This window comes from Sinocyclocheilus anshuiensis, unplaced genomic scaffold (genome assembly GCF_001515605.1).
Source record: "Sinocyclocheilus anshuiensis isolate Anshui unplaced genomic scaffold, SAMN03320099.WGS_v1.1 scaffold63, whole genome shotgun sequence".
Classification (NCBI taxonomy): domain Eukaryota; kingdom Metazoa; phylum Chordata; class Actinopteri; order Cypriniformes; family Cyprinidae; genus Sinocyclocheilus; species Sinocyclocheilus anshuiensis.
Window position 1 is genome coordinate 4,252,533 of NW_015552625.1, and position 19,782 is coordinate 4,272,314.

At 36.6% G+C, this 19,782-nt stretch overlaps 2 protein-coding genes and 1 pseudogene across 2 annotated transcripts; 1 reads left to right on the top strand and 2 right to left on the bottom strand.

Moving 5' to 3' along the window:
* The first annotated feature begins 1,745 nt into the window (after positions 1-1,745).
* Positions 1,746-4,411, top strand: LOC107666469 (thioredoxin-dependent peroxide reductase, mitochondrial-like). Its single transcript, XM_016457798.1, has 7 exons — positions 1,746-1,811; positions 2,323-2,440; positions 2,526-2,667; positions 3,098-3,233; positions 3,418-3,521; positions 3,659-3,824; positions 4,168-4,411. The coding sequence occupies exons 1-7, from the start codon at positions 1,776-1,778 to the stop codon at positions 4,216-4,218; spliced, it is 753 nt and encodes a 250-aa protein (XP_016313284.1). The 5' UTR covers positions 1,746-1,775; the 3' UTR covers positions 4,219-4,411.
* Positions 4,412-4,779: 368 nt separating this feature from the next.
* Positions 4,780-18,106, bottom strand: LOC107666468 (transmembrane 9 superfamily member 3-like). The gene is made up of 15 exons (XM_016457797.1): positions 17,868-18,106; positions 14,721-14,916; positions 14,411-14,533; positions 11,201-11,361; positions 10,905-10,982; positions 10,657-10,788; positions 9,820-9,986; positions 9,504-9,598; positions 8,509-8,639; positions 8,077-8,216; positions 7,787-7,855; positions 7,548-7,694; positions 7,253-7,336; positions 6,752-6,828; positions 4,780-6,622 (listed from the first exon to the last, which is right to left on the bottom strand). The coding sequence occupies exons 1-15, from the start codon at positions 17,958-17,960 to the stop codon at positions 6,555-6,557; spliced, it is 1,761 nt and encodes a 586-aa protein (XP_016313283.1). The 5' UTR covers positions 17,961-18,106; the 3' UTR covers positions 4,780-6,554.
* A 986-nt stretch (positions 18,107-19,092) lies between these two features.
* The window catches only part of LOC107666366 (monoacylglycerol lipase ABHD12-like), a 3,406-nt pseudogene continuing 2,716 nt past the window's right edge, over positions 19,093-19,782 (bottom strand).

Consider the following 19,782-nt stretch of genomic DNA (forward strand, 5'->3'; position numbering starts at 1 on the left):
ATCTATGAGAGTAAAAAAAACATGCACAGACAAATCCAAATTAAACCCTGCGGCTCGTGATGACACATTGATGTCCTAAGACACGAAACGATCGGTTTGTGCGAGAAACCGAATAGTATTTATATAATTTTTTACCTCTAATACAGCACTATGTCCAACTTCCTTGAGCACACGCACGGCATCCGGTGCGTGAGGTGTGTACGTGCTCTGATCTCCGGTCTGCAGTTATATCTACTTGGAGATTTGCGGTGTTTCGTGAACGAATCGTTCGCGAAAGTCATTGATTCAATGATTCATTTATAAATACAGCCACTTGCTTAGTTACTGAATGAACAAATGACTCGATGACTCACGCATTAAGACAGTGACTTACTGCCACCAGTGACTTACGGCAGTTTTAGTATTTAAAAGAATCACTTTTCAGTGATTGTGAATCGCCGCCAGCTCCAGATATTTAGCATGCCAAACATTTTGCACATCGTGCAGTGTGAACTCGGCATTACTGAATGAACAAATGACTCGATGACTCACGCATTAAGACAGTGACCGCCACCTACCGGCGCTTTTAGTATTTAAAATAATCACTTTTCACTTTTTTATCATCATTGCATATTAATTTAAATGTTAAATTAAAATGCTTTTTTTTTTAAACATTAATATTCTATTTATAAAGATAAAAAATGAATTGGAAAGTCAAGTTAGGGGGCAAATATTGTCCTTTAATGGAAAAGGTGCAGTCTAAGTGGAAGAGAGGGGTAGGCCTAAGCAGAAATGCCTCAGGGGGTACTCCACTCTAAAAAGTCTGGAAACCACTGATGTAGAACATTCTGTCCTGTGCAACAAGTGATTTATTTTATATTTTCAGGTACAGCGGTTAGTTTGAAATAAAAGTTTGTTTAACAGTGGAAATTGAGTCTCACATTATTTAAACATTATTCAAAACATTAATGGTGAACATTTTCGACTTTATAAAATTATTCTCTCAAGTCTTGGCGATCGGCCCCTATTAAACAATAAAGAAAGTAAGACATCTTTTTCTTATACATAGTTTAGTAGCCTACTATTCTTTTTGGCAGAATTGATCATTAATCAACTTAATTATTTCCTGGATTTTGTATCACCACAGTCCCTAAATGTATGTACATTTGAAATGGGATTCAAATCGAAAACATTTCCCCCCATTTTGCGTCCCCCCCACTTCTCAAACCAAAGTTACACCCTTGGTTATGTATCAAAAATACATAGAAATGCGTTGTTAATCGCGTATGAGGATAATTATTAATAAAGAATAATAAATAATTATTTGCTTAGAATGTAGATAATTAACCCTATAAAGCCTACTGTATCAGTTTGATGCATGCATTTCTAAGGACTTTAAATGATCAAAATGATCAAACTTTGCCTGTTGCACACAATCTATTACATGCCTTAAAATATCTTTTAGTATAATTCTAAAAATGTCCACCTTCGGGTCGTGGTACATGTGTCCTTTGTTTCATCTTATGTTTTGGCCCATGCCATATAAATAACAGCAGCTGGATATTTTTGCTGTAAATTAACGTGTTTTTCCCTCCTCGAGTCAAGAGTGAGCTCCATATTCTCACTATTTAACATGAGCCATAAAACCCTGATGAATCAAATATGATTTTAAAAACTTGCAAAATTGCATGTAGGGGTGTGTGTGTGTGTGTGTGCTGCGCAACTAATGCAAAATGAGTGCGCAGCTTTGATGCTCAAGGTATTTTTTTGCGCATTGCATTAAGCACATTGGCAAGATGGCAGCCACCATCGGGAGACTTCTCGGGACTTCTGTATGTTTCATTTAGCAGTAGCGATAGTAACACTTCTGCTGCGAACGATTATTACGAGGAATAAGTGTTGATTTGCATTTCGGTGCAAATGTGATTTAGTTTGATCCTGTTAGTCATCGTTTAGTTAGCAGATACGTTTTACGGTGTTTAACCTTTAAACTGATTATATAACGTCCACTGTCAAATAACTGTCAGACTAATTACCAGTGCATAAACAATTGTTAAGCATAGCTACTGTGCAAACCTTTTTTTAATTATTAAATGATAATAAGTAAATGATTAACAGTTTGATGTATTTTAATCTAACATGAAAAGTAGTCAGTTTTTGTTAGATAAATGTATATAAAACATTTAATATAAAGCTCAAGTGTACAGCATTCGTGCAATGTGCCTCTTATTCAGTGAGCCTGTATAGTTTTAAATATTTTACAATGTACATATGGTGCAAGGGCATGGTGATAACAAACTTGTGTAACGACCCTTTCATGCATGTCCCTCCTTTTCACAACAGGCAGGAAGAGCTGCAGTTAATGGAGTGAAAGCCTTGGTCACTCACAATGGAGCATCAGTGATCAGGGCTCCAAAACCCCTTGCGTGCATTGCTGCACAAAAAGCTTGCTTCTCAATCAGTAAGTCTTAGAAAGTAATGAGATTTTTGCCTTTAATTAAATCTAATATCTTTACTAATCCATTATGCGTGTTTGTAAATATCAGGCTCTGCTAGATGGGCCCCAGCGGTCACTCAGCCAGCCCCTCACTTCAAAGGCACTGCTGTTCTCAATGGAGAGTTCAAGGAGATCAGCCTAGAAGATTTCAAGGGCAAATACCTGGTCCTTTTCTTTTACCCACTAGATTTGTAAGCAGCATACTTTTTTTTATTTTAATTTTCTTCCTAAGTTTGTACATGTACAATTTATTGTTGTTGTACTACTGAATCTACAACTTGATGCATAGAATTTAGTTGTATTTGAAAGTATTTTAGTAAAGTTTAATAGTATAGAACCCTAATCATTTTAAAAATAACTTGGAAAATCTGAGACAAACTCTCATCTGAATTGTGGAAATACAGCATGCACTCGTCATGCTTAAGATTGCCTTATTATAGCTATATAACATTCAAAAGAACAGAACTTCCATTTTAATTATTTTTAAATAATTTATTCAAATAAATATGTATTAATTTGATCTCCATTTTAATTATATTTTAAAATATTAAATTATTGTCAATTATTTACTGTTAAATTACTTATTTTTTTAATGCTTCTTAATTTCTTCCTACCTGGCAGCACATTTGTTTGCCCCACAGAGATCATCGCTTTCAGTGACAAGGCCAATGAGTTTCGTGATATAAACTGTGATGTAATTGGTGTGTCTGTGGACTCTCACTTTACCCACCTGGCCTGGACCAACACCCCGAGAAAGGTTTATACTTTACTTTGAAAAGGCCATGTACACATTGCAGCTAAGCAAAGTTAAAATGCACATTACGATTTAAACACATTCTCAGCTGTCTAAATAGGATCAGGTTATTGGAAAACTAGCAACAGAAATGCCCAATTCATAGGAAATCTTAAGCTCACAGACTAAACTCTTGGTTTATCTGTAGAGTGGAGGATTAGGGAAAATCCACATTCCCCTGTTGGCTGACCTCACAAAGCAAGTGTCCCGGGACTATGGGGTCCTGCTGGAGGGTCCTGGAATTGCTTTAAGGTAACATGAAGTTGCTGCACTTTTACAAACAAGTTCCTACAAGTTCTAGTTCCTATATGTTTTCATGCATTGTTAGACTGCATAATTTGCTTTTCAGGAGGAATGTATGCATCACTAAATGATGTTTCACGTTATAGGGGTCTTTTCATTATTGATCCTAATGGAGTGATCCGACACATGAGTGTAAATGACTTGCCGGTTGGACGCTCTGTTGAGGAAACCCTCCGTCTAGTCAAGGCCTTCCAGTTTGTGGAGACCCACGGTGAAGTCTGTCCTGCCAGCTGGACCCCAAAGTCACCCACAGTGAGTATTTACTGTTTTTACTAGTAGTATAAACCTGTGCACTCTTTATAAACTGTAAGGGGCCAGTCACCTTAAAACTTTCCATTCAATTGAGTTCCATTCCTATGTATGCGAATGCGGGAAACCGGAAACATAAATGCAAATCATGCAAATTTCGCTGTGCATTGTCCATAGACGTTTTGCACTCTCCAAGTCTAGTGACAGCAGCTTTAGTTGTTGTGAATTGGTAGTATTTGGCCAGCAGTGAACTTAGTAACTCTGTCATGGCCATAGATGTGGAATGTAAGGGTTTGTTGATGTTTTGGCTTTGCATTTATGTAATTGCCTTTTCTGTTTGTTTTAGATTAAGCCAACTCCAGATGGCTCAAAGGAATACTTTGAGAAGGTCAACTGAAAACTCAAAACTACTGGTACTGACAGATCACGCAGATCTTAGCACTAAAACGAAGCAAGCCCATAATCCATATCCAAAATAAATAATTATTTATAGACTTTATGTATCAGTATGTTGACAGTTATTAGAGATCAGATCTGTTTTGATTTATGTATTTGCTATGCTGTCCAAATAAAAAACGCACTGTCATGGATTTGTCGCTTTGCCATAGCAGATGCTTTCAATTCAAAGTGCTTCACTTTGAAACAAGCAAAGAATGTTTGACATTTTGATTAAAGATTGTGAGGTCAAATAATTTGTAAGAACAGCAGCTTAAAAATTTGCCCTTTGTACAAAAGAGGTTGAACGACCTAGAGGTTAAAGTAAATTTGAGGGCCTTCCGGTGAGTTCTCTGCTGAAAGGTACAATGGTGTAGAGACCGATTCTTAACCAAGACTGTCATCATATTACAAGTTATTTAGACAAACACACGTAATATGTTAAAGACAGATGAAGCTGTCATCACACCATTTGTTTATTCTACTGAAAAGTGCAATCAATTACATACTGATTCGTGTGTAATTCTTGTAGTTCCCATCAAGTACTCGGCTGTCCTTGGGCAGAAATTTTAATTGACAACTTTTCCTTCATATATAAACCATGCCTACATAACCTCAAAAACAATCTTTATTTCTTTTTTTCCCTCCTTTTTACAGCAAGTTAATAGTGTTTAAAATGTCTCTTTAGACTTCACATGGAACATGACATGAAGAAAAAAATTTAAACTGGGAGGAATGAGGTTTAGAAAAAGGCTTTGCCACTTCTCAAACTTTTTTTTTTTTAGTTACATACTGTATTTACACAATGGAACATAAGAAAAATAAGAACAACAGCTTGGTCTAAGTGTGTCTCCACTTAGTAACCATGAAAACATCTAGTAAAGTGTACAATTACTTCACTTTGTACAGTATGTCTGCAGAGATTTAGCATGTGTGCCTAAATTGTGTGACATTCACAATTTTGGTTCAGATCATGGATGCAAAAATAAGCACGAGAGAGATGGCTGTCCAAGACAATGAATAGCCTTTCAACTCTTTAAATAAAACAAAAATAAAATAAAAAAGCTGATGACTAACTCCTCTGAGCAGCACAAAGTCAATGAAGCACTTATTTTTGAGACCGTTCTACAAGATGCTAATGAACAAAGGTAGTGATTGGGGGGTCACCTAAAGTGTAATGATGCTTAAAAAACAAACAAATAGAATCTGATCATATGATCTGGTGAAAAATTCATGCAATATCAGGCAAGATGTAACTGTGCCACCAAGCCCACCCCAACATTCAAAAAAAAAAAAAAAAAAACAAATGAAAAACCTTGAATTGACTGTCCAAAAAAAAAAGAAAAGACACCCTTTAATAAATCTGTACAACCAAAATACATTTGGGATCTACATCTACAGTTACATTATTAAGGTTATATACATGGCCACCCCCCTCCATATATTATCTTTACGAGCAGACTTCATTCAAACCCAAACAACAACATAAGACTGAACTGGAAAAAGAAATATCACATCACACAACCCATTAAAAACAATCTGCCACCAAACCATCATTTCAGATCATCAGTCTCACTAGAATCTGCTGCGGATAGCGAACTCTATATGGTGTGCCAAGCTCTATCCTGCTCTGGTCTGTGGATCTGAGCTACAGGAAAACAGATGCCCTCAAAAGGTAGAGCTAAAACCTGGCTGTTTCACATCATGTTGGTTTTTTCTATTTATTTATGAATGAAAATTTTTTTATTTTGGAATTTCAAACCACATTATGCTTTTGGTGTCATTCATAAGCATGTAAAACAATACAACAATGGCATTGTACGACTCTGTAATACAAAACAGACAAGCAAGTGGATGGACGTAAACCTCACTCTCTAATATTCTCATATAATAGAACAAAGGCTCTCCATACACTTTGGCCTCTTCACTGAAGAGAGCTAGACTATTCCATCAATAAAGATCTGTTCAATGGTTTTTAGGTGGGATAGAGTTATAAGAAATAGGAGCAATGCTGTGATGTACTTTCTTTCCCCTTTTATCTGCCTTTACTGCCTGCATTTCCTCCGTAGGGAGTAAAGAAAAGCAGATAAAACAAAAAAAAAAATAAAAAGTCCTGTTTATTTCACCTCTCATTTTACCCTTGTGTATGCTTCATGCCGCAACTTTTAATTCATTGAGAATGGAAAACTAGATTTTGTACAAGATACCACAATCTCTTCTTGCAAAATAAATGGAGACTTTGTGCCCGCTTCGATCGGGAGGAAGTGTCGGCTGATCCGCAGCATCACTGCAGAGTTTCTAGTCGATTTTCACATTTGTGTAGATCTTCCTCACAAAGGCACTTGTTCCCATGTAACCCACAGCTCCTAAAAACAAAGAGATAAAGAGAAAACGATAGTCAAACGTGTCAATCCCTTTCCCAGATAGCAACATTTATTACTTAAGAGGAGAATCAATCACAGTACTAGAGAAGTGATTTTGTTTCTTGTACTCACCACACATGATTCCCAGAGCAGTACTGAACACAGCCATGTAGCCAAAATAGAACGATGTCTGAAATAAGCCATACATCCTGGGGAAAAAAATTAGTACAGGCTAATTATTGGTATCAGATCCCACATCTACACATAGACAAATAATAAATCAGTTAAATGAAAATGATAAACAATTTCTACTTTTCAATGTACTTTTACAATATATTTGCATTTCACACAAGTAACAACTAGAAATGTGTAAAAAGTTATATGTACCTCACACAGATTTGGAATGTAGTTTCTACTATTTTTATGGTATATTTTAATGCTTTATAAGAGCTTTTCACTTAAGAGAAAACATTTTATAGAAAATCGCAGCTTAGAAATTCTGCAAAATATCTTTGTTATAGTCCATAAAAGAAAGAAAATTATACATTTCGAGTGACTGAGGGTGAGTAAATCAGTCATTTAAATGTAAAGCATTTATATAATGGCATTTGAGGAAAAGGAACTAAAACTCACTTTGTTTTGAAGAAATAGTAGTAGAAGGAGTACATGTAAACGTAAACTGATGTTGACGCTGCAGAGAGAAAGCTTGTCCACTGCCTAAAAAAAAAAAAAAACAATTCAAAACTTCATTAATCTTAAAACAATTACTGTCATTCAGTCTCATGATGTCATCTGGTTATGCTGCATTTACCACCCTACAAGACATTTTAACGCCTCTGATCCCAAGGGAGGATGGATGTGGAAACAAATTAAACTGCATGAGCAAAATAGCATTATAAATGCAATATGGCAAGTAAATGCTCCTTACCATCTGTAGTCTTCTGCGTTGAGAAGGAAGTAGGTACAGACAATGGTAACACAGACTGTAACAATGCACAGGATCACCAGCACCAGCATCATAAATCCATACACATAGTAAATCTTGTAGGCCCAGAAAGATGTGAAGATGAAGTACCTGAAGGAAGATGAGAGGCGTTTTTTTTTCTTATAGATATTCATAGTAATTATGGGTATAAATATAAATCCAGAACCAATTTAAAGACTTACATCTCAATGAATATTGACCCGAATGGAAGGATGCCACCTAGACACACAATAACCGCCGGCTCCATAAACCTGCCAAACAATAATTAACAATAATCTAATGTCTATTGATAATTACATTTTACGCAGAAAACATTTACAATATTTACATTCAAATTACTTAGATTATATTTACATATGTAGTCACAGAAAATAAAAATGAAACAATGACACGATGATGAATATGGCATGATATCAAGACAACTGAGCATATTTGAGACCGTTTGTGATGTGTGAATCATGGATGAGGTTACCATTTCTTCTCTGGGATGGGTCTGGGTACAGCATTGACCCTACAAGGAAAGTTGGGCTGGCCGGAGAGGTTCCTGCCCAGAATTGTCCCCACCAGGTTCAGAGGTAGAATTACAAAGAAACAGATGCAGCACACTGCAACCTGATCGAACAAATTAGAAACATGATATTTTAACAGATGTAACAAGTACTTTACCAAGCAATTAATGCTTTAAGGCTATTAAGTGCTATTATGTGTAATATCAAGGGGATTAGAAACTAAATAATGATACCAGTGTGTTTACAACCAAATTCTGTGGTCCAAAATAACATATTCAAGTGATTGTTTTCCTTACTTAGCAGTTGATCTCCTTTCTAAAATCAGCCTGAGATTGACTTGTACATGAATGTAAATGTAGGCATGTAGGACTGTATAAGGCAGATGAGGAACTCACCATGGTGCCGAATGGGATGGCTCTGGAGGCATGGTAGTAGATAGCGATGAAGTTGATGAAGAATGCTGTGCCACACACCATGGCAGGAATCAGAAAAGCTCCAATGAACATCTGCTTTATCCATCTCCTCCCTGTACAAATGATGTAAAATAGTTGAAAGAAACAACAAGAAGAAACAAAAAAGGATGTACATAATTTCACCTTGTGCAATTCCTAGGACACCTTCGATAGGCTATATCAAAGGCCCTGGTATACTTCTAGCAAAATTGAAGAATCAACTAATGTGAGACATTGCTTTTTTTTTTAAAGATTTATATTTGGCATTTTGTTACTTTTTATTTTATTTAGATAGGACAGTAGGTCGACAGGAAGCGAAGTGGTTGAGAGAGAAGGAGATAAGATTGGGAAAGGTCCACGAGCCGGGACTCGAACTCGGGATGGCCAAAGTGCAACAGAGCTACATGTCGGTGTGCTGCCCACGAGGCCATCGGTGCTGACTGAGATGTAATTTCTTTAAAAAATAAATAAAAATCGGCCCAAAATTAAATTTGTTTCAGAAGTTCGAAACAGCTTTCCAAAGCGAAAATTGCTCCTACTGACAAATACCATCAAACTACCATTGGTCCATGGTGATGACCTAACAGGTAGGTGCGGCTCTGGGGCTCCGCCTTCCCTGACATGGAAATCTTCTCCGGTTTATTTCTTCTGGTCAGTCCGTCAAGGTTAGAGGCAAGTAAAAATGCATGAACACACTGGAGAGCCACTTTATAGAAATCGAAGTAGTTCAATTCCAATTGAAAGACTCGCACCATTTCTCATGCTTTAAATCAATTGTATAAAGTAATTTAAACTTTTTTTTAACGAAGAATGAAAAAGAACTTTGCTGTGAGTATATCGGCCTAAAATGCTTACATTTATAACTTATGTATAGCCAACATTGTTAAAATTATATTGGAGCTTTCCTTATTGGAACAGTTACATATTAGTTTGCATACCGCCTTGTTTTGCATATAGACTTCCACCAAAGTAGCCGTTGACTGGAGACGTGGCAGCATAAACAAATATGGCTGTACTCAGCATGGACCCTCTCCTACAGAGACAGAGGCAAGCATAAAATTCCTTTAATAAGCACTTAGGGAAATGTGTTCACTAGATGTTATCTAGGACTTTAAATGACCTGTTAAACGTCCAAATGTATATCGTGATTATGCATAGTCATTTTTGTTACAGCTCTGTACAAGATAATTAAACAAATGCATAGGTATAGGCAATAAGTTTATGATTGCCCTGTAAATCATAGGTGAAACTCACTCTGTATACAAGTCCTCAATCATGGCCAAAATGATGACTATGAGGGAAACAGAGAAGATCTGACAGCCAGAGCCAATGAGGGAGGAGAAGATCAGCGGATGGCTGGATGGCCTGAACACATCACCATGAACCTGCTTCCATCCGTATTCATCACCGAGATCACGATCCTGATATCGAGATAAAGAAGAACATAATGTGGGTTGAGTTGAAAAAAAATTTTTTAAAGAGCAAGATGACATCCCTGAGAGAAACGTAGCATTAAATCATGGAGCTGTTATCAGAGCTAAAACACATCAGTCATTGTTTTTATATTAGCATATTAGCAGTGTAGCGTTATTAAACATACAAAGAGTGCATGTGTCTGCTGCACCAAAAAAAAAACAAAATAATGATGGTTTAAAGTTGGTAAGCAAATACATTAATAATTACATACATTTTCAAGTGTAGCTTGATGCTAATGATATTTTAGGATGTAGCCTATTCTTGTAAGCATTATAGATAGATTGTGTTTGTGGTGTAGAACCAAACTTTGTTTATCTTAATTTAATGCTCTATTTTGAGCAGCGGACGATGTTAAATCCATATACGAGATACATATCTGAGGAAAAATGCAGTGTTGGTCGGCGCCACCTAGCGTGCAGGCGTGAATTAGCAGAAGGTGAGCAATCGTTTCGCGCTCGGCACCGTTCCTCGGTGATTCGCCTTGCTTTTTTACATCGCGCTCAGTGTGGAAAGGCCTTAAAGTTGTGAATAAACTAATTCATCACAGACATGCATAAATTAAAAGGTGATGGGGTTTGTAAGGCTCATTTAATAAAGCATGTCAAAAGTGATCACCATGTCATCCATTTCCTCTTCTTTGCTGTATCTGGCATAGTCTTTCCTTAATGTCCTCATCAGGATCATTGAAACAAGACCAACCAGGAAAATCACCATCATGAAAGAGTTAAATATTGAGAACCAGTGAATCTGTCAGGTGCAAAACCACACACACACACAAAAAAAACATGAAATATATTCAATACATCATTCAGCACATTTTATATCCATTGGAAAAATGTTATCAAACAATATGTGGCACTTACTCGGTGTTGAAAGAAGGATGGATCAAGGTACTTGTCAAACCTATCCTCAAATTTCACATCAGATTTCTTCCACTTCACCTGTGAGGATCATCAAAACATAACTATACATATGAGAGGTATCTAAGCAAACACTGACTTCTTTCACACAATAAGCATCAGTTATACATTTTTATGGGCAAAACAGCTATGTTAAATGTATAGGAAAACAAAAAAAGGCAAACCACAAATTAAGTGACAATTTAACTAGTATTAGCAAATATTAGCAGGTTACTGAGGCTCAGGAAAGCTTTACTCACTGAGTATGACATGGGAATTCTTGTGTTTGGCACAAGCTTGACCTTCCCCTCGCTGGTCAGGTTAACATCCACAATTCTATTCCCATTGTGTCCAATCTCCAGCTTTTTGTAAGTCCAGAGATAATAGTCTTCACCATTCTCGTCAGCTTCACCAACAATTCCTTAAATAAGCCCACAAAACAATTTTCAATAATGTCAATAGTATATTATTATTAGTTTAAGTAAACAGTAAATTAAATCCTAATAAAATTAAATTAAAACTGACATTGTTTACTCAATATCAGCTGTTATTAGGAATGATTCAGAAGCATAAGTTATTGTTTCATCAAATGTAATAACATTCTCAGTCTCTGAAATGACTGGAATAACCACTAACATTTTACAATCCAGTCAAACCCTAAGAGATAAGTCTGATGTATATTATTTCCTCTAGAATATTGTGTTTCATCTGAAAAGCTTTACATTACAGACACTTCACATGCCATTTCACATTGTCGTTTCAAGTAAAGAACTGATAGAGACATCTTAAAGCTTTTGAGACAAACTTACTATTATGCATAACAGTTTATATGCAATATTTTATATCTATATTTATATCTGCTTCAAAAATCATTGAAGAAACAAAACAGTCAAATATACATCTCAAAAGCATATAGCTAACTCACATGGCAGTTAAAGTCCAATTTAATTTCTTCCCATAATCAAATTTCTTAAATAATTCATGAGCAACCATTAGAACACTTAATAATCCAACTGCTCTTTCAGTACATTTCACTACACCAAGGAAGTTACATTTCATTAGTACTGTTGAGTAGTAACGGTTTAATAAAATGTCCCCTGGAGGGAAACAGCATGTTTAAAATACTTTAATAAACTGATTTCCCTTTCAGGCACTGAAGGTCTGCTTTTCTGAGCATTAGGTAACCGTTTAGTAACATAGACTGAGAAGATGGTCAGTGGATGGGAAGCTTCCAGAAAAAAATATAAAGCAATTTTGTCGGCTCTTAATGGATATCAAAGAACTTTCTAAAGCATTTCTGTTCCAGTGTCCCCACAATGATGACTGCTAACATGAGTCTCCCACCTGCTGCTTTCACACAAGCTGTTTGATGTGAAGAATAATGTGTAGGGTCCAAGATGCCATTGAAAATAGTTTCTGGAGCACCTAGAAGTATCGAGACTTTATCTCTCAGAAGGTCTGCTGAAGTCTCTTTTGGGAGTGGACATGCTTTGCACATATGCTGCTGCTGACATAACCATTTCCTGATAACCAAGAGGAGACACTCAGCAGCCTGATGGAGGCTTGGTTGGAGCTGGGTGAGCTGATGCCAGTACCCTCCAGAATACCATGAGTTTAAAACTAATTTGAAGGAAACCTTTGAGTTCTCCAAGATCTACACCATGAGAAAGTACATCAGTGATTCTTCTGAATGATGTTTTGCTAGCCTCAAAGGCTTCATGGGCCTCAATCATAAACTTTCATTCACCTTGTGACCAAAGGCTCAAGAGAAAACAGCATTCAAAGACAATAGACAATGTCCAGTAAAGCGGCAAAGATGACTAAACGGAGACTCTCACCCAAAGGATTGGAATCCACTGCATCTCGTTGAATGCAGGGTTGTAGCAGTGCCGGCTGGGATGCAGCGCAGACACTAATAAAGTTGTTAACTTGCAGAACAGTGGCTCACATCCGGGCACCAGATGCAGGATTTTTTCTAACCTACGCTTTCACTCAGCCTGATGCTCATCATAGGACACAACTTCCAGCATTTTGATCACCTTCTCGCCAGCCTCAAATGTTGCATAATGGACAAATCAATACTCCTTAGATGCATTCTTGTCAAAAACCACCACGAACAGAATGTCCCAGGAGACCCTTAATACAGGCATACAGATTTACAGATGTTGCCAATTTCTCTTCTCTAAGACGAATCCCAAGAACACCTCAAATATTAGTGTCCAATGCATTCTCATCATTGATGAGGTGTACAAAGTTAACCGTACCTCGGAGAGCAGTTGGTAACTTTGTCGCTGCACATCCGCACAGAAACGATGGGCTCAAACACAAAGAATGTCATATGCACCACGGTTTCAATCACATTTCGGTGAAGGTCACTCATGAACAAAAACCCTCATCTAGTCTTTTTGATGACTAAAATGATCATCATAAAACTGTTCATCATTTTTGTTGTTTGTACCAACAGATTTGTCTCAAATATATCTTTTTTACCCTTCACAACTGCTGTCTCACTTACAAACTTTCTCAGCTCAACAGTTGTTATTTTTATTTTTTCTGTAATTGAAATTAAACTGAAATAAAATAAAATATAAAAATGAGATGCAAACTTAACTAAAAACTAAAAAAAAATGTACAATTTTTCCTTGGCAAATAACTGACATAAGTTCAAGTCCAAGTACAAAAATTGCTAAAACTGAAACAAATAAATGAATAAAAAATTAAAGCTATACAGAAACATAAAAAAAACAAAAACTAATACAAATGACAAAAGCACAAAACTACTCAAATTAAAATGTATTTAGGAGCTGGCACAGTATTCACTGCTCACACAGAAGTCCAATTTTTTCAAAGTAGCTTTCTGTCGGTCAGCATGACATATTTTTGTGACCAACTTGCACATGAGTGAAATCTGCATAGGGAAATTTTTCGCCCTCAAGCGAAACTCCTGAACATGTGGATTCTTATTGAAATGACTAATGATTAATTTGTCAAGCAACGGTTAATGTGACTGCACTTTTACTCAATAACACCACATACAAAACAGAGAAAATCTGTAAACAAACCAGTGCCAGGGTTTTGTACACTTAGAAAAGAACAGACTAGGGCTGGGCAAAAAATCGAATGCGATTTTCATGCGAATTTCGTCAGTAAAGCTGCTTCTGGTGATTAGTAGTAAATCTCCAGCACGTGCTTTCAGATGGAGCGGCATTTACTACACAGAGCCGTAGTTCATTGACAAGCTACACAAAATCGCAGCAATGAATCGCCTGCGATTTTGAATGCAATTTTGTGTAGCTTGTCAGTGATCTACGGCTCTGTGTAGTAAATGCCGCTCCATCTGAAAGCACGTGCTGGAGATTTACTACTAATCACCAGAAGCGGCTTTACTGACGAGATGTGCATGAAAATCGCATTCGATTTTTTGCACAGCCCTAGAACAGACTTGCCACCTTGGCATCCTGGTTACTCACCCCAGATGGGAAGGTCATCTATGTACATTTGGTACCAGTAGTGGTTCTTGATGGCATAGACAAACGCATCTCTTTTAGGCTTGTCAAGTTCAATGTCACAGTATGTTGTCTGCATCACCTCCTCTGTAAAAGACAAATCCACATTGCATTCTTACAATCACCAAAAGAGCAATAATACTTACTAGCCAACAAAAACGTGAACGAACTACTAATTTAAATCACATAGTATGACAGTTTAATACTCGTGCCTTTGATAAGCTTCATTTGAATAGGTTAACATCACACTAGACATATTACCGTACGACTATACCTTTGAACTTAATGTCCAGACCGCTGAACTCCAATTCAACCCCCTGCAGTGCCTCTCCTAACGTCTCATGATAGTGACTAATAGTTTTCTTGATGCCCACGCAGAACGGTAGGGAGAAGTACTTATAGGTCTCCTGTCGGTTGTGATAAGGGCCCACTGTATTCATCCATAGAACCACCTCCTCTTTATCAGTGTACTGCAAAAGAAAGAGAGCAGTCATCAGCTACCTGTTTCAAATATCAGCATCTACTTCTTTGTGATGTTAATTCAACTCCAGGATGTCACCATTTGAAAGACCATTTGAAAAGTTTTAAAATAAACAGAAACTAGCCTGCATGTTGTTCTTAAGCAATTCTTCAAATAGAGCAAACTAACAATCATTCCTGAATCCGCACACACACACAGAGAATGCTGTCCAGGGCTCAAGCACACCCATAAAAATTACATCATTGATTCAAGATGAAGTCAGCTGGCAGAAAAGAGATTTTAAAATTGAGATTGTGATGCTGCCAATCCCTCAAGCAAAAACAAAATAAAATAACCAAGAGACCATTCTTGAAGGACAAACTGCTTCAAAAAAAGAATACTGGTTCACCTGTTCAACATTACACTTCACTTAAGTCTATAGATAAAATTTATGCATCCTCCAAGTGGACAGGCAAGCAAATTTTATACAATAATGTAAAAAAAAAAATAATTTATTGTACTGCAATTCCTGCAATACAATACCAGATATTTCCAGTGGAGAAAACTCCATAATTAACATCAAGCCTTCAAATACAAAAGATTTTCCAGTTATTTATATAAAATATAGGCTTACTGCACACAATTTTGTCTAATGACCAATATGATGTACTACATCAACAGCACAAAAAAAGTGTGCCTAAAATGTTGAACAACACGTGAACCGAGTAAACTGTGTAAAGTTATCATTACTGACAAGGGAAGATTTATAGACTGCTCATATGATATACATATTCAAAAGCTGCTGCCAAACCAGTTTTTAGAATTTACAGACTAAAGTACACAGAACCTATGACAGAGATGTTTGGAAGCAATGCTTTTGTCAAATTTCAGTGGTTATTGGTATCATATTGTATGTTTAACAAGGATTCTTCTTATTCATAATGAAAGACCCTTTCCTTAGGCAAATAACAAGACATTAGACATAATAGGTCACCCACTAGATATTAAATGTAACTGATCTAGGGATGTAGACAATCTTGATACAGAATAAAAATGCCTTTTTTTTGGGGTGAATGAGTCATTTAATTCTTTGAATTACAAGTCTAAAGAATCACAGCAAAGATAGGGTGTGAACCTGAAAATCAGGTAGTGTTACACAATCCTTTTTTAATCTAAAGGGCAATACAGCAGGAATCGCGACACTGGATGCACTTGTCTAAATAAAATGAACATGAGAATAAGAGGAAAACAAGACAACTGCATGTTTGTATTCATGAAACCTTAAACACCGTCTCCCACATTCAGAGGTATTCTCATTGGCACCAGTTTGGACAAAAAGGAGCCCATTAATGATCAGAAATCCCCAGATCTCTTGAGACAGCATATGAGGACTTTTATGTAATTCATCATTACAGATTATGTGTGTTCTGAATACTTCCAGTAATAATATGAAAGCTGTAAAAGGGGCTGCAATAAGATTCAATCTTAGTAAATACCCATAATCAACTAGTCTGATCATGCGTCATACCACAGTTGTTCAAATTCTATTCAATAGTGAGAATATACCTGCCAACATCCGAAATGCTGATGAATTAAGGAACTTCAGGACAGGAGAGTGACATTCAAAAGCACCCCCAAAATGCTGACTAAGTAGGTCCTGACACAAATGATATTTGGACACACTAGGGCACTTAAAGTCACAATGAAACGGAAGTATAAACAGATATTTTCTGTATTGTATTACATCCGAGTGTAACAGACTATCAAAAAAAATCTGGGGGCTGGTTATCGAAAAAATTGTAGAGTGGGGTCTTGGTTCTCTGTATCCATTGTTGATTGGATTTTGAGATGTGCACATTAAACTCAAAAATGGAGATAGATGAATGTGAGCTCCAGTTATAACATTGATTAAAAATTACAAGGTCAGAAAAAAAAAAAAGAAGATGCTCAGATGAATTGTTCACAACAACATAAGATCTAATTATGCATTTAGATTAATTTGAATGTTGAAATCATGCCGACTTTAAATTTGTCTCAAATCCAAAGCAAACATTGTTATCATCAGGGCTATAAAATACTGCATTTATACTTTTAACTTTTTACAGAGTGTAAAAAAAGCTACAACAAAAACTTGTTAATTGCTTAATTGTTAGCTGCCTTATAAAAAAAATCCTAATTTTAAAATACAGCTCATGTAACTGTACTCTGAGGTTGTTTTTTTAATGTTTTATGATATTGTTATACATGTTACCCAGGGCTCTGTCATTGTGTAATTACTGATCACAGAAATTATGCGGCCTTCAATTGTACCATTGTACAGCAAGAAATACATGTTATTAGCTTAGACAGGTTGGTATATTGACATATTATGATTAAATACCATAGACCTAGGAACTGTAAAATATACAGTCACCTAAATGTCATCGAGATAAAACTGTCATCCCGTACACTGCATTTCTAAGGCAAAATTCTAGCGGCTTTTTACTATAAATGTAACCATCTTTTACAGTTTGTCTGTCATAAAAAGCCTGGACATACCGGATATGTGTGTCCAGACGGACATATTTTAGCTAACGACGGTTAGCCGACCCTTCAGAGTAACCTCACACATAAACAAAAGAAACACACAGTACACGAAACACATTGAGAGGTTATGCCTAGAATAACATTATACTTATACATCATAGGAGGAGACGAAGCCGATGATTGCAAGCACTGCCCTATTTGCTCGACATAATGTAATGGGATAGCTGATGCTAAGCTAGCCACGTAGCTTCTGATGTGCTTAGCATTTCTAACACAGACACGGGCCAATGAATCAGACACCGAGTCCAGTGTTTTGGATTTATTTCTGTCCTTTGCTGTTAGACATTTTGTCAGAGCAACCAGCCTAATATCTAACGTCTCTCGCGACTATACACACCGAGCACAGAGGGCTTCTCGGCCCGTAGTTTATCTTACCTTGTGGTCGTGTTCATCTGCTCGAACTGGCAGCAATGAACTAAAAACAGTCGTCAGGACAACCACTTCAATCGTCCACCTGCCGAGCCCCATGATTTTCTAGGGAAAATTCTGCGACTGATTTGAGATGGAATCTTTTTGGGGGGCTATCCCACCTTCCTTCTTCCTGGTTCTATGACAGTGGTTGTCTTAAGATGCACACGTACGAGTTTGTCGTAAAACTGTCCAGCGAGCTATCAGCGCGTTTTCCGTTGATTGGTGAGAATAGATCACGTGGGTAACGTGAGCCTATCGCTGGAGAGAGCGATGAGTCAACGTTGAGGAAGGAAACCCTCCGCTTCGCCACCCCATGGCCACGTCATCTGAGCGCAAACAGAAGCGGTGGAAAGGCCGGCTTTTTAGCAGGATGTAAAACCACACTACTTGAGTGTTCATTGATAGAAACTTCAAATAATGAAGCAAAAGGTTACGCCTAACCAGCAAACTTGTCACTGTTAGTTTAAAACTGTAAAAAGCGTTAATTAATTAAACGTCAATTCATTAAAGACCATTGTTATTCAAACTGCTAAAATAAGACTTTTAAAAGAGCTTAAGTTAACATACAGGAGTTTTGAAACCTCAGAGAGCTGTCATATTATTATTCGGGTTTTTGTGTGTGTTGTTTGTCCTTTAGAATAGCTAAAGACTTGGGAAAACGCCTCAGCATATAGCAGTGATCCCCAAAGTTATGTATTTTATTTTATTTTTTTGCCTATATTTTAAGCTGATATTAAAATTATTTATCAACACATTTGCATGTTCATGGTTCTCTGTTGTTGGTTAATGGTAACATGGCATACAGATTAATAAAAATAAATATTTGAAATATGCTTTATTTAGATTGTTTATTGTAACAAATATTTATTTATTGTAATTTTATAATTGACATTTAAGTTTAAATGCTTTTAATCAACTCTCTAACCCCCTGCGGTTCCTTCATGAACCCCCAGGGGTTTGTCAACTCCTGTTTGGGAAACTCTGTCTTTGTTTTGTTTTGGGAGAGCTAGTGTAGCATTTTGGCCAATACCTAATTTTTTTCACTGATGTCTCGAAAGAAATGAATTTGACAAATATTAACAACAATTGGTGGAATTCTGGGGAAAAACATCAGACATTACAATGTTTTTATTCTAGAAGTGCATACTGTTTAAAACAGATGTAAATTTACAGTTACAACACCAATTATATGAAACAGCTATTTAGCTGGCTATTAGTTGCTGTAAATCCTCCTCCTCCTGTGTGTGTCTCTCATGCCATCAGTGACTGCACAAAAGAAAATATGCTTTTATTCTGGTACTATTCAACATTAGCAAGAATAGCCTACTCCTCAAAAGTTGTTTTTTTTCTTTCTCTAAAGCCATTTTTATATCTCTTATGTATTATTTTAATCTTAAAATGAGTAATATTTAGATGCACAAAACATTTTCAGAGAGTGAAATCACCTTAAGATATTTGGCAAACCAGGGTCTTTATACAGCCCATTATGAAGGTATCCAAGCGATCCATCAAATGGGACCAGTTTGACCCACTTATCTGAGTTCTCTGCCTTTTTTGCAATTCTGTAGATTTGAGCCAGAAAAATTGTAATTTAATGAATGAGGCATTTTATGTAGCGCTTTATTGTGTATTGCTGTACACCCAAAGCGCTTTACAATCATGTGTGGGGGGTCTCTCCTCGACCACCACCAGTGTGCAGCATCCACTTAAAACTTTGTAAAAAAATGTATTTCCCAATTATTTTTTTTATGAGGTAAATCAAGTTTCATATACACAAACCTCTTTAGCTGAGGCAAAGGGCACTAAATGGTCATCTACAGCAAGGAGAATCATGATGGGAGTTCTAAGTTTCTGCAAACTATCAACCAAAACAAAGGGG

Bases quoted from the DNA above. Each gene is read 5' to 3' on its own strand.
- LOC107666469 (XM_016457798.1), top strand. From the start codon at position 1,776: ATGGCAGCCACCATCGGGAGACTTCTCGGGACTTCT. The intron at 2,441-2,525 runs GTAAGTCTTAGA...TGTAAATATCAG, and splicing joins AAAAGCTTGCTTCTCAATCA to GCTCTGCTAGATGGGCCCCA. The intron at 3,522-3,658 runs GTAACATGAAGT...TTCACGTTATAG, and splicing joins GGTCCTGGAATTGCTTTAAG to GGGTCTTTTCATTATTGATC.
- LOC107666468 (XM_016457797.1), bottom strand. From the start codon at position 17,960: ATGGGGCTCGGCAGGTGGACGATTGAAGTGGTTGTCCTGACGACTGTT. The intron at 9,987-10,656 runs GTGATCACTTTT...TCTCGATATCAG, and splicing joins AAGAGGAAATGGATGACATG to GATCGTGATCTCGGTGATGA. The intron at 7,695-7,786 runs GTAAGTCTTTAA...ATCTTCCTTCAG, and splicing joins GGGTCAATATTCATTGAGAT to GTACTTCATCTTCACATCTT.